Raw genomic sequence first — 15,060 nt, 5'->3', positions numbered from 1 at the left:
AGCTATTCTTATGTTCTTATGTTCATATGGTCATTTTTGACTGAAACCAAAAACATGGCCAAAAATTAAAATAACCTTTCAGCCAAAACCAAAACCAGGCAGAAAAAGGATTTTGGGCCAGTTTTGCTGCCATAACTGAAACTGGAATTCAGTTGGCTTCTAATGCCAAGGTGTTTTGCTTTTTCAGTTGATTCAGGGAACTGAGGTCTCAGAGACTGGATATGCTCTGGCCACAGGAAGGACTCCTGCATGTGTTCCCTCCATTTCCTGATTCTGGATCGTCTCTTGCGCCACACTGCCTTGTAACCAGGGCTTGTGATTCTAGTGGCTCTGGCCCTGGCCCAGACCTAATCCGACTGCAGGCGAGTCCATCTTTCAGGTTTCTATTATGACAAAGTCCAGTTCTGAATCCAGGATCCCTCCCATTTTGGTCTTACAACCTGGCTTTTGAAAGGTTATGATTGAGAAAGAGGGGATATTTGGAAGAGGTTAATAGTACACCCCTTCAAGCAAGAAAATGTTCAAACTCTACAGCAGTGTTTCCCAAGTCCGGTCCTGGAGTACCCCCCCCCCCCCACTTGCCAGCCAGGTTTTCAGGATAGCCACAATGAATAAGCATGAAAAAGATCTGCATATAATAGAGACAATGTATGCAAATAAAGTTAATGCATATTCATTGTGGATATCTTGAAAACCTGACTGGCAAGGGGGTACTTCAGGAGGGAAACACTGCTCTACAGCATATGCTGTAGAGCCTGGAGGACTTTTGAAACTTGGTCTTCTGAAAGAGCACTATTTGCATTTCCTATTTGAATTCCACAAATTCTGGCCTCCCTGTAGGAAGGTCTACAGAAAGGTTTAGCACTAGGCTCCTTAAAAGTTCAAGTGGCAGCATACTTTGAAGCTACTTGCAAAATTCTTTTCTAATGGCACATCCAGATGTTGGCAAAGGAGTAGAGAAAGCAATACGAGGTCCAACGTAGGGAGTATTGAACAAAATACTTTATGGGCACCAAATATAGACCCGACACAGGGATGTTTAGGCAGAATAAACCCGCCTGCCTCATGGGTCCAAATATACACTGTTGGTAAGGTAAATACGTTATTTGTGCCTGAAACAAAATGGTCCAGATGTAATGATATATGAAAAAAAATCACACAAATATGTAATCTTTCACGCAAAGATGCCTTGGCGCCAAAACAGTCACTATTGCAGTGTCAGCAAACATTCTCTACTCCTTTGTTTGCCTTGGACATTTGTAGAGGTGCATTCCTGTTTCTTTTGTGGACATCCAGATGTTCATTTCTTGACAGGTGTCAGTCATCTGCACCCTCTACTTTGGAAGAGTTTCAAAGGTGGAAGTAATGCTTTGATGTTTCTCTTATATATACTATCTGCTACCACATTTGCTTATTTCCGATCTGACGAAGAAGGGCAACCTTCGAAAGCTAATCAAGAAATGTATTAAGTTATGTCCAATAAAAAAGGTATCATCTTATTTTCTTTTCCATGTTTTATTTTGTTTGATTTCTATTGATAACCTAAAGGTGGAAGGTAAATCGTGTTCTTCATGCTCTTCAGTGAGCTGGACTAGATGGACCATTGGTCTGACTCAGTATGACTATTCTCATGTTCTAATTCAAAATCTTGCTTGAAATACCCAGCTCACTTAATCTCAGCAATAACTGATGACTGTATCAAATGCATTTGCCCTTAATAGTGTTGCCAGCTGCACTGCTTCGATAACTAGACCACCAAATTTGGATGGGCACCAAAATTTTCTCTCTATCCCAACACCCACACACACACACACACATACACACACACACACTCTCTGCCCCCTTCCTGTCCCCCCTCCCCTTTGCCAGTGCAGAGATATCAAACTGTAATAAAATCACTTGTTGACCCTCACACAGATAATATTAAACTTTAGATGTGAAGACAAGAAGCATTGACTCTGTACTTGTAACCCAAATTGAGACAAATACAAGCAATCAAAAGTATTAAGAAAAATAGAAAGCTGAGACACAATGACTCAAGAAGTTTAGCAAGCCAAGATAGGTTAAGTCTGCCCCTTCCAACTTAGGTATGGGAATCAATATTGTACTGCCTAATGAATACTTATAAAAAACCTGTTCCTAGAAAAACAATAGCAAAAGATAAAATAAATAAAAAAAGTTAGCCAAATCACTATTTCATGCACAAAAACTGAGCATGTGCAGGGTGCTGTTGGCTCAGGGACATTGCCACTGACTGCCAAGCTTGGGAGGAGGAGGTCTTAGGTAGCAGGGCTTGGGGATTCCTGCCATCTGAAGTATTTATATGTTGAGTAGGAGGCGCTGGCGGAGGGGAGGGGGGACGGGAAGGGGCAGAGAGAGAGAGTGTGTGTGTGTGTGTGTGTGGGGGGGGGGGGGGGGGGGGGGTTGGGATGGAGAAAAAATTTTGGTGCCCATCCAAATTTGGTGGGCTGGTTATCGAAGCAGTGCAGCTGGCAATACTACTAAGGGCAAATGCAATAGTTAGTGTGCTATGCTTACCTTCTCCAAGCTCCATTACCACCACTGCTCCATAACTCTTTCTTTAGAATCCGTCCAGCAGCAAGCTGCCCTGTGCCTTTTGTGGAACTCACTCAATAATACAGTTGTCCTGCCCAAAAACGTGAATTAGAGAGCCCTTATTGGATTCCACATAGGTCTAGCTCTTTACTTTGAGATAAACGGTATTTTTGGTGCTACCAAATGTCCATGTTAGGATCTAAAAGTACAACATCACTTTTTTTAAAAACAAAGTTAATTATATAATTGCCACAGAACACCCCATGATACAGGGCTCACTGAGCTGGTGAATAGCACGCGCCAGCTTAACGCACAGATCTGAAATAAACATAGACTCTACTGGCATACTTTCAGGAGCTGATGCTTAGGTGAAGCATCCCTAATGAATCCCAGCACTGGGGATTCCCTCTCCCGACAAGACACACTCCCCGCAGCATTCTAACCAACTCCGTCACGCAGGCAGCAGACGTCATTGGCAAGCCGGCGCAGTTGCTCGGCAACAGGATGTAAACATTCCAGCTGGCTGGCTGTGGGGCGTCCATCCACCGTTTTATTCGCCTTCCCCCCTCCCTTCGGGCGCAGGTTGTCTTGTCTGCCGGCACGCGCACTGTACCTGTACGCACGGAGCCTAGCGCGGGACTTCTCTCTGCGTGCACTTAGGCGCTGGAAATGATGGACCTGAAGCCGGTCTATACCGGCAAGTTCAGGGAGCGCTTCCCCAACATACGGGCGGTGAGTGAGAGCGGGCGCAGGCCATGGCTCTTAGTTCTATCAAAAGGGTTGTTTGGTACTGAATCCCCGCCACGCTGGGTTTTATTTTTATGACTACGAAATAATTTAATAGTGTTCATTACGTCCAAAAATAATTGACTCGCCCTTTCTATGTTCAACCTCTCTCCCTCCGCTCTTCAAGAGTAGCTGTATACATACTATCGTGAAATTTCTTCTTAAGTCCTAATATGCACTTGAACATTTTGGTAGCCTTTCATTGGACTGCCTCTTGGATGGGCCGTCTTTCCGTAACTGGAGGTAATAGTTCAGTGCTGTAATAGTCCAGTGGAGGTCTCCCCAATAATTTAAACCCAGAAATTATCACCTTATTTTGTTCCTTCTGATTACAGCAGCTGCACACAGTAGCATTCCAAATGAATGAGATCCATATTCTGCATTTCAGGTTGCTTGGCCCCCTGACACAGCACAGGATTAAGGCATAGGCAAACTAGGCACCTGCCTCAGGGCTGACTGAAGGTACTGTGGTATCTTCAGCCAACTTTTGTTTTGTTGGATCCCCCGCCCTGCAATCTAGTATCTCTTTTTCCCCCCTCCCTGCCTGTTATCCGGTATCTCTATCTCCCCCACTCTGTCAAATCCCCTCTCCTACTGGACCAGGTGAGGCCCTGGCTCAGGGCGCTGGTGATAAAGGGCACCATCTGGCATCTATTCCTCTAGGAAAGTCATTTCTAAAACTCTTTCATTTAAAGGGCTGCAAAGTGGACAAGAGAGAGCTCCAGGAGCCACCAAAAGGTTTTAGGCTTCCACGTGTAATTTTAAATACTAATTTAGATTCTACAAGGATATATTTTTAAAAAACCCAACTCACTTTATTTATTTATAGAAAATTTTCGTATTTATGACAGGGTACAAACAGGGGAAGCATTAATATTCAACTGGCTGCCTGTAACTCTTGGAGGGCACTGCTGTGCTGAGAACCTGAGGTAGCTTTAAAAACCTGAGTGGAATGGTGTGCAGTCTAAAATGCATCCTGCATTCCAAATAGCTGGAATCATACTATTCAGAAATGAAATGATCTCAATTAAAGGCCAGCAGTGATAGTGCACAACAGTAAAGCTGAGATTAATATTCTGTCCTGCTTTTGGAATCACCTTCTATGACCTGCCTGTCAGACAGATTGTCGTGGATAATGCTTGGAGGGAAAAATTGTGCTCAGAACCTGAGGTAGCTTTAAAAATAAATCTGAGTGGACTGGTGTGCAGTCTAAAATTAATAATTCTAATTGAGACAAACTCTCCATCTGTGCTACCAAACATTTCTCCATTTTTCTCCACCCCCTCTCAGCATTGCCCAGCACCTCCCTCTTATCCATGATCCCCCCTCAATGAATTGAGCTTTAATACTCACTACTCAGGTCAGCCAAGGACTTTGCCTCAGCACAGAGGGACTCTGCCAAGCTCTCCCAACAGCAGCAGCAGTATCTGAAGGCAGCTTCAGAAAAGGCCCTGCAAAGCTCCACTGGGTAGTGTGTGGCTCATATTGTAACCGAATAAGGCATGTAGACACCTAGTGGAGCTTCGTGGGGCCTTTCTCTACCTGCCACTGACTTTGCTGCATCGTTCTGGTAAGCAGATTACATTTTTCCAATTTTTCAGGTATTAGTTATGGGGCTGCAAAAATTGACTAAAGGGACCATGTGTTGGCGAATACTACTCTAGGAGTTTGAAGCTTGATGGTAGACTGGACTGGGATTTTGGTGCCCTTTATGAAAGGCACCCTGAGCCAGTGCTAACCTGATCCATAGGTTGAACTGGCCCTGACCTGCCTAAAGCCCAAATGTTTATAAGGGGTCCTCTCAGATATGCAACTGAACGGTTCCCAAGGCAGATTTTGCCCTAGCAAGTCAGCTGCTGGCAGAGTGAGCAGTGTAGGGTGGGAGGAGAGAGCCAGAGCCACCAGTGCTCACAGAGGTCTCTGTTTATTCATCCCATGTCCTGTGTGTTGTTCTCCAGCTGGCAGGAGTGAGCAGCACTTCTTTCTCTGCTAGTTTTCTCTGCAGTCAGAAGCACATGGGACCCCATATATGAAAATATTTAACCTATTTGGAGAAATTGCCCTAAGAGAGATTTAAAATGTAATATGATAGGGGCCCAGTGCATTCATTTGCCTGGGGTCTACCAAAGGGTTAATCCTGCTCAAACATCTGACTCTGTCTTAGTGCAGTAAAGTGCTCTAGGGTTTGCATACCATTTAACTTGACTTTAGCACATAATTTTATAGGAGCACAATGCAAAAAATAATTTAAATCCATGCTTATGAATGGATGCAGATAAGTGTGCAGAAGACCAAAAGACTGAGTTCAAAGCCAGGGTGTTTTAGCACAAGGCCTGAGGAGGCGCAAAAGTTTAGCTAGTTCATTCTTCATGCCTGTTTCTTCTCTTTACTGTAAGCATATGCACATTATTCTGGGTTCCATGAAAAGTATGGGTTGAAAAAAAAAGACAGACGTGAGGGGGAAGTGTGCTGCAACAGAGAGCAAAGAGTTAGACTGTTGCTAGAATGCTGTTCTACACATAAATATTGGCACTGCAAAATCTTTTTTTCACAGAACAGCTTTTTAATACAGTACAGTCTTGATTATCTGACCTTCACTGATCCAACCATCTGGCATATCCGACAGACCCCTGGTAACGTCACATGGCTTCTCTTTCTACTTTCCGAACCCGGGACCTTACTTTTATCACTGATGTGAACTGGGACCCTGCTTTTGCTGCCTTTGTGTCTAGGCTGGATAATCGAGACTTTTCTGTACATGCAACTTCTGGTACCGATTCATGCACAAGATGTGGCTGCTGCTAGTGAAGACCCATGTGTGCATATATCTCTGGTGTGCTGTCCCTTGTTAGCACACATTTTATTTGTGCTGGACCTATTTGCATACTGCAAAACTTTGCTGTTACTCTTGTGTTAGAAAGCCATGTGCTAAGCATCAGTACACAGTTCTCATGCAAGGTTTCTGTATTAGCCCCAAAGTCCTTCGCTTTATTTATTGATTTCATGCCTCCCCACTCCCCAGATGCCCCTTCCTTGAGTTTCTGCATTGCAAATGAACTATTGCATTAATGTCTGAAACACTTTTCCTGACTTTTTTTTTGTAGGCAGGGAAGCTGCTCCCAATGGGAGGAACTGTTGCAACCTGTCTCTTACATCCTAGGGTAAGTTCCTCTAGAGTATTTGCCATTTCAAGCTATAAGAATACATTTATTCTATAAAGTGTAATTTCAGGAGAAAGCTTTTATTAGCATGACGAAGATGTTAATCTTTGAAATAAATGCTGCATTAAATGCTGAAGAAGCAATGTAGACACTTTTTGGGGAGTAATTTTTGTGGCATGTCAAAAGGGCACCTAGTTCATATAAAGGCAACATAAGGGCCAAAGCACCTTTAGAAAAAGGGCATCCAGAACCAGCCCCAGTATTGCACAAATCTTCAAGTTCAAATTTACACCTGTTCCAAAGAAGGTGTAAATATGTACATGCACTCTGTGAAACACGGAGGCGTATTTTCGAAGCATTTGGACTTACAATGTTCTTTAGTAACCTATAGAACGTTGTACGTCTAAGTGCTTTGAAAATGAGCATTTATAGTCATCTATGAGGCATATTTTCAAAGCACTTTGGGAGGCTAAGTTCCATAGGTTTCTATGGAACTTTGGGAGGCTAAGTGCTTTGAAAATGAGCCTCTATGTATCTTCAAAGCTTAGGGGAAATTATTGGGTTCATTTTCGAAAGAGAAGGACGCCCATCTTTTGACATAAATCGGAAGATGGGCGTCCTTCTCACAAGGTCGTCTAAATTGGTATAATCGAAAGCTGATTTTGGCCGTCCCCAACTGCTTTCCATCGCAGGGACGGCCAAAGTTCAAGGAGCCATATCGGAGGCTTAGCGAAGGCAGGACTTGGGTGTGCCTAACACTAGGACGTTCTCAACCCATAATAGAAAGAAACAAGGACGTCCCTGACGAACATTTGGACGACTTTACCTGGTCGTGTTTTTCTTACGACCAAGGCACAAAAAGGTGTCTGAAATGACCAGATGACCACTGGAGAGAATCGGGGATGACCTCCCCTTACTTCCCCAGTGGTCACTAACCCCCTCCCACCCTCAAAAAACATTTTTAAAAATATTGATTGCCAGCCTCTATGCCAGGCCCATCCTCCCCACCTGTTACACTTGTGGTGGTTAATGTTGAGCCCTCCAAAAAAACCCCAAACCCACTGTACCCACATGTAGGTGCCCCCCTTCACCCCTTAGGTTTATGGTAATGGTGTAGACTTGTGGGCAGTGGGTTTTGGGGCAGATTTGGGGGGCTCAGCACACAAGAGAAGGGTGCTATGCACCTGGAAGCTAATTTTGTTTTTTTTTTTAGATTTTTTAAGTGCCCCCTAGGGTGCCCGGTTGGTGTCCTGGCATGTCAGGGGGGCCAGTGCATTACAAATGCTGGCTCCTCCCATGACCAAATGCCTTGCATTTCACCGGGTTTGAGATGGCCGGGTCCGGTTTCCATTATGGCTGAAAATCGGAGCCGGCCATCTCATCTAAACCCGGTGATCCATCGGCGATCCTATTCTAAACCCTGCGAGCGATTTGGCAGGCGCCAAGCATATTTCAAAAATACGCTTGGCTCCGCCCGCTTACGGCGTCAGACCTGAAGATGGCCGGCCATCAATTTTGCCTGCGCTGTTCGATTATTTCCCTCTTTGTTAATTAGTTTACCAAATGTGAATATCCAAACACTGTATTACTTAAATACAGCTGCATGCCTGAAGACTGATAGTGGTTATAGAATTCTTATTATGTTTATCAATATTGGAGACTTTTTAATGGTTTCTGGTTGTTACTGAAGCCAAATTTAGGGCCCTGTTTACTAAGCTGTGATATAGACCCGCTAGCATTTTTAGCACGTGCTAAAAATACCCATATATTCCTATGGGTGTCTCTAGCATTTAGCACATGCTAAAAACGCCAGTGCACCTTAGTAAACAGGGCATTAAATCTTTTCTTGATTTCTTGTTATAAAACTTTACATAATCTGGGACCATGCTATTATGTAGAAATATTTCTTTGTCCTTCTGCTACATACTGACTGAGATCTTCAACTAGGGAGCTCTCTGACGCTCTCTGTACCCTCTGAAATAAAATGAGAATGTACATGGAATTGAGCATTTTCAGCAATTGCATCTATACTGTAAAGAACTACTATTAGAATTATGCATTGACCTTCTGTAGCTCTGGAATGGACTGAAGACTTGGTTATTTTCAGCTATTTTTAATAATTTAGGTCATCGGTGGAAGAGTTCAGGAAATTAAAATGTTATATATATATATTTTTTGTTACATTTGTACCCCATGCTTTCCCACTCATGGCAGACTCAATGCGGCTTACATGGGGCAATGGAGGTTTAAGTGACTTGCCCAGAGTCACAAGGAGCTGCCTGTGCCTGAAGTGGGAATCAAACTCAGTTCTTAAATTACTAGTAAAAAAGGCCCATTTCCGAAACAAATGAAACGGGCGCTAGCAAGGTTTTCCTCGTCGGAGTGTATGTTTCAGAAAGAGTGTGTGTGAGAGATGGAGCGTATGTGTCAGAGAGAGAATGTGAGAGAGAGACAGAGTGTGTGTGTGTTTGTGTGTCAGAGAGAGTGTGTGATAGACAGAGTGCCTGTGTGTGTGAGACTGTGTGTGAGAGAGAGGGACAAAGAGATAGAGATTGTATGTGTGTGACAGAGACAGTGTGATAGACAGTGAGTGTGTCAGAGAGAGTGTATGTGAGAGACAGAGAGTGAGTGAGTGTGTGGTCTGAGGAACCGCCTCACCCCCTCCCTCTCCCCTGCCCCCCCTGCAGCCACCTATGTGCAGCGACCCTCCTCTCCCCCTGCCCCCCCTGCAGCCACCCATGTCCAGCATCTCCCTGCAGCCACCCATGTGTAGCGACCCTCCTCTCGTCTGCCCCCCCTGCAGACACCCATGTCCATCAACCCTCCTCTCCCCCTGCTGCGTCCCTCCTGTCTCCCCTGCCCCGCCTGCAGCCACCCATGTGGTCTCAGGACCCCCTCCCCACCAATCCTCTTCTCCCCCTGCAGGCACGAATGTGCAGCGTCCCTCCTCTCTCCCCTGTCCCCCCTGCAGCCACCCATGTCCAGCGACCCTCCTCTCTCCCTGCCCCCTGCAGCCACCCATGTCCAGCAACCCTCCTGTCCCCCTGCAGCTACCCATGTCCAGCGACCCTCCTCTCCCCTGCAGCCACCCATGTCCAATGACCCTCCTCTCCTTTCCCCTGGCACTCCCTGTAGCCACCCATGTCCAGCGACCCACCTATCCCCCTGTCCCCCCTGCAGCAACCCTCCTCTCCCCCTGCCCCCCCTGCAGTGTCCCTCCTGTGTCCCCTGTCCCCCCTGCAGCCACCCATGTGGTCTCAGGACCCCCTCCCCATCTCCCTCTTCCCTTCCCCCCTGCAGCCACCCATGTGCAGCGACCTTCCCCTCCCCCTGCCCCCTTCCAGCCACCCTTGTCCAGCGACACTCCCCTCCCCTCACGGCGCATCACCCAAGGCCCTCTGTAACGGTGTATCACCAAGCCCCTCCCCCCTTGGCTCATCACCCGACCCCGTCCACCCTCGGCGCATCACCAAGCCCCTCCCCACGCCCACATAAACCCCCTTGCCACCCGCAACCACCAATACTAACGGTGTCCGGCGCTGCTGCTTCTCCTGTTGAGCAGCAGCAGCCGGTATCAAAAGAAGAAAACAATACAAAGTTTTTAAAATTAAAACGTATCTCCGTAGACAGCCATCTCAGATTGGCTGACGTCTCTGCAGCCGCTCCTCCTCTCCTCTCCCCTCTGACGTTGCTGTGCTCCTCCGGGGTCTTCCTCCAGGGGCAGTGACGTAGAGGGGAGAGGAGGAGCGGCTGCAGAGACGTCAGCCAATCTGAGATGGCTGTCTATGGAGGTGTGTTTTAGTTTTAAAAACTTTGTATTGCTTTCTTCTTTTGATACCGGCTGCTGCTGCTCAACAGGAGAAGCAGCAGAGCCAGACACTATTAGTATTGGGGGCTGCGGGTGGTGAGGGGGTTGATGTGGGGGGGGATAGGGGCTTGTTGATGCGCTGGGGGGGGGGGAAGGGGGTTGGGTGATGCGCCAAGGGGTGGGGGGTGATGTGCCGTTGGGGAGGGGCTAGGTTGATGCGCCGGGGGGGGCACTTAGAGGTGTTTCGTAGGCAGGGGGAGGAGTAGGGAAGCACTACTCCTCCCCCTGCTTGGCTCGCGGATTGGCAGGGGAAGGGCTTGGGTGATGCGCCATACAGGAGCAGTGAGCACGAATGCTTCAAGGTTTTTGTCCACACTGCCAGCCTCAGAACGTTGGAGGTGCATTTTATTATATAGGATGTAATGAGCTTTGTATGTGTTTAGGTGAAAATGTTATGTTATTAAATGAGCTGTGATTGCTTTTAGATTCAATTGTTTTTATCAAATTAAAGTTGTTCAAATTCTCTGACTATTATCTGGATTTTGTCTTGTTTCTTATTTGGTTTGTGTTTTTTTTAATGGTACTTTGTTTATAAGGTTGAATGTACTGTTATTAGTAATATTGTTGTGATTTATTTACTGTTGTGCTCCACCCTGAGCCAATTCGGAAAAGGCATGTTAGAAATACAAATACAAAAAAAGTCAATCGCATTTTCAGATTTTTGTGCATACTTTTACTGCGTGTACTTTGTAAATGCAATGAGTTTTAAAGTGGAAATATTCACATATCTTTGCTTTGAGAATTGTTGCAGAGCCTATGATTTATAAAAGTAATATGCTTGTATTTTTTTAAAAATTATTATTATGAATTGTATATGGAAGAAAATTATGTCTCTGGAACATTTTTTCTGGAAAGGGGATATAATGTTGCTGAAAGAAAACACAATGTGGTATTTCTTTTTAATGTTTTTTTCTCCTGTCTCCATGTTTTACAGACTTTTACTCCACCATTGGTCGAAAAGTTTCTAGTTGTTAGACGCCCGAAAGTAGCAACACGAAGACTGTGGCATGGCAAAGCCAATGATCCTCAAGTTGAAAACGAAATAACACATGGAATTTGTAGCGCTTATTCTTTGCCTGTAAGAAATTTAAATGTTTTTATGCTTAAAATCCTAAAACTATTAACATTCCTAATTTAGGTGCTAATCTGATATGGTTCTAACATGGATAAAGTGGAAAAAGTGACACATTTGAGGATTAACATATAATCTTAGATGCCCTATAGAAATAACGTTCAGCTGTGAGGCTGATAACATGTTTTACCGAGATGGCTTTCTTTAGGCCAATTTCCCAAACTGTGGGTTGGGACTCCAAATGGTGTTACAAAACTCCAAATTGGTCACCAATAGAGACCATTTAGTTTGATCATTATTGAGTTCCTGACTGCATAGTTTGAAGGAGTTCAATGTGGTGGTTCCAGACATGTTTTGTAACCACAGAGGAGGATTCTTTTAACATATAAATTCTGTGTAGGCTTGTTCTCTTTCCCTAGCTGGAGGTGTACTGGTGTTTTAGAATATTCGCAGTGCTGACTTTGATAGAGGTAGGGCTAGTGCAGTGAGTGACTATTTACAAGATTTTGTTAATTCCCAGTGTCTGGTAGTGGAGGGAATTTGTGTTGTTCTCACTAATGTTGTCCAAGGAGTAGGGAAGGGATGCGCTATTCTTGGTCATCCTTGGTGCTGTGCTTTTTGAACTGCTACTGGATGTTTTAGCAAAGGTAGCTTTTCAGCTACAAGGTTGCACAACTGAAAAAATATCCACAATTGATGCAGATACATTGACTTCTGAGGCAGGCATACCATTTGCCGAAACACAGAACCGTGTTGAGCCTTTTATATCTGGTCATGGAAATAAAGATTTTATCTACTCAGCTTTTGGTGTCCCACCTGGATTGGTTGCCCCAAGTCCCTTCCCTACTCCTTGGACAGCATCTTCTAGGGAACACTTTTTAGTGTGTTTGGCACTCTCACTGGTGTAACATCTGAGTTTGCACAGAATGTTTCTGTAGTTCTACTTCTGCTCTGTACCTGTTGTTGAGAGTTTTATTAATTGATTTGGGAATGTTCCATGTGAATGAATAATTATACTCTATGGGGGCAATTCTATAACTGGGTGCCACAATTTGTGTGCTGATGCTGCACACCAATTCTTTAATGAAATATGTATGTACCAAGATGCCATTAGAAAATACAAGCCTAACCCCCCTGTTTACAAAGCCACACTAGCAGCTGCCGATTTCGCTAATGCCGACACAGTCCATTCACTTTGAATGGGCTGTGTCGGCATTGCTGTGAGGATTTCTAGGCAGGAGGGTTAGTCAGCATCAATATATTACATTACATTACATAGCGTTTATATATCGCTCTATACCAAATGATTCTAAGTTGTTTCCAATAAGTAAAAGTAGATCCAGGGCAGACACTTGGGAAATTACGTAAGGCATAACAATATCCCTGAAAGCAAAATAGTGTTCCCCATAGTATTCCCCATAATATTCTCTATTGGATTCTTATTAGCTAAAAGTCAGGATATATATATATATATATATATATATATAAACTTTTAAAAAACAGGGTTTTAAAATTTTTCCTGAAAAAGGGATAATTAGTCAAATATCTAAAACAGGAAGATGCAAATTTCCAGGTCTTCATAACTTGTACAGCAAATAATTAGTCATAAATGCTGAATCTTTTTATACCTTTAGTAGATGGAAAAGTGAAAAAAAAAAAGAACAATCTTAGTCTCCGAATTCTATTAGGTGGAATAAGTTCAAACTAAGAAATTAAATATTTGGACAGTCCCCAGTTAGAATTTTAAACATCATACATCAAAATTTAAATTGAATTCTAACTTCTACTGATAGCCAATGCAACTTAAGATAGTAAGTTGAAATTCTATCAAATTTGCACAGAGGAAAAAAAAATCAATCTTACTGCGATATTCTGAATAGTTTGTAATATTTGAATTGTTTGTTTTGGTGCACCTAAATAAATCGGATTACACTAATCCAGTTTGGAGAGTATTAATGATTGTACCAACAATCTGATTTGATCAATTTCAAAGAATTTTCTAATATGCCTTAACTTTCTCATTAACAATGACTCCTGCCCTGGACCCCCAACCCTCGACCTCGGTTGCGTCGCTCCTCAGCCTGGTCCTGCAGCGTTCCTTTGGGTGGGGGCTGCTCCTGTGCTGTAACGTTGGCTCCTCTTGGGTGCGCATAAGTGCTGAAGATCTGTCTTAAAGGGGCAGCGCTTTGAAGTTTGGGGATGCATGCAGTCTTCTGCCTTGTCTTGTGTTCCTGCCATGATCAAGTGCCTGCCTTGTTCCAGCCTTGCCTTGGACCAAGCCCTGGCGAGTTCCTGCCAAGCTCCAGCCCTGCCTCATCTCTGCGCTCCTGCCAAGATCCAGCCCTGCCCTGCCTCTAGACTTTGCCTTGCTTTGGTCTCTTGCTCCTGCCCCAACTAGTCCTGTCTTGCCGAGACCTTGTTTTCCTTCTTGTCTTGTTTTGCCGTCTGCATCTAATCCTAGTCTTGTCTGTCTGCTGGCTGAATATCGGCTGGATAAGGTTCAAGGCCGGATGAATATAACATTTTAAACTCATTGTCTCATCCTCTCGTCCACGCACGCTCATGTAACTGACACAATGCTTCCAGCTCTGGGCTCGACCCTCCCGATTGCCAAAAGCCTGAGACTTTTAGGAGTACACCTGGATTCACATCTCCAGCTGGTTGATCATGTACACCTGGTCTCCAAAAAAATGTTCCAGGCCATGTGGAGGCTTCGACGCATTAGATACCTCCTTCCCAGAGACTTGCTTCGTACCCTTGTCCATTGGCTTGTCATATCCCACCTGGATTATTGTAGTGGTATATATGTGGGTTGCCAGGCCTCCTTATTGAAAACTTTCCAAACGGCTCAGAACACCGCGGCGAGGCTCATCCTAAACGAACGGCGTTTCGCACACGCCGACCCCCTGCGCTTTAAACTTCATTGGCTACCTGTACAGGAGCGCATTGCCTTTAAGATCTGCTCCCTAACACATAAAATCATCTATGGGGATGCCCCGGAATACATGCTCCCCTTGATCGACCTTCCGCCTAGAAATGCCAACCCTGCTGCTCGGTCATATCTCCATCTCCATTTTCCGAATTGTAAGGGAGTCAAGTATAAGAAAATCTTCGCCTCGTCTTTCCGTTATTGGAGTCCCAAATACTGGAACACGTTACCTCGTCACCTTAAAACCCAAGTGGACCATGCCCTTTTTAAGAAGTTATTAAAGACATTCCTCTTTGCTAAGACTTACCCCTCAATTTACCATGTTGATTAAAGCATCCCTTGTCCCTTCCCTACTTAGTTCACTTTGTTAGTTTCTTCCCTCCTGTGTATTTCTTTATGCTTGCCTAAGCTGTTAAGATTGTACTCTTATTTAATTCTCTGTAAGCCACATTGCGCCTGCATGTGTGGGAAAATGTGGGATATAAGTAACAAATAAATAAATAAATAAATAAATGTATTTCTTGCAACTGTCCGGTTACTTTTATTTCACAAGTTTGTTAGTATTTTTCTAGTCAATATTTAATAAGCAGTAAGGAAAGTAAACTTCTAATAAAACAATGAGAATGATTAACAAGCTAGAAAGATATAAGTTCCAACTTAGAGCTAAACAAACTCCAAAAGTTTCATT

General features: G+C 44.3%; 1 protein-coding gene across 1 annotated transcript in view; it reads left to right on the top strand.

Annotated features, from left to right (window-relative positions):
- The first annotated feature begins 3,129 nt into the window (after window positions 1–3,129).
- Window positions 3,130–15,060, top strand: part of EFHB (EF-hand domain family member B) — a 106,754-nt gene continuing 94,823 nt past the window's right edge. The window contains exons 1-3 of the mRNA XM_030206026.1: window positions 3,130–3,288; window positions 6,447–6,503; window positions 11,306–11,449. Coding sequence (XP_030061886.1) covers window positions 3,226–3,288; window positions 6,447–6,503; window positions 11,306–11,449 — 264 coding nt within the window. The 5' untranslated portion in view covers window positions 3,130–3,225. The remainder of the gene's footprint in view (window positions 3,289–6,446; window positions 6,504–11,305; window positions 11,450–15,060) is intronic.

Source organism: Microcaecilia unicolor, chromosome 1 (genome assembly GCF_901765095.1).
Source record: "Microcaecilia unicolor chromosome 1, aMicUni1.1, whole genome shotgun sequence".
NCBI classification, from domain to species: domain Eukaryota; kingdom Metazoa; phylum Chordata; class Amphibia; order Gymnophiona; family Siphonopidae; genus Microcaecilia; species Microcaecilia unicolor.
The sequence above is the reverse complement of the archived record's forward strand: the minus strand, read 5'-3'. Positions and strand labels throughout refer to the sequence as shown.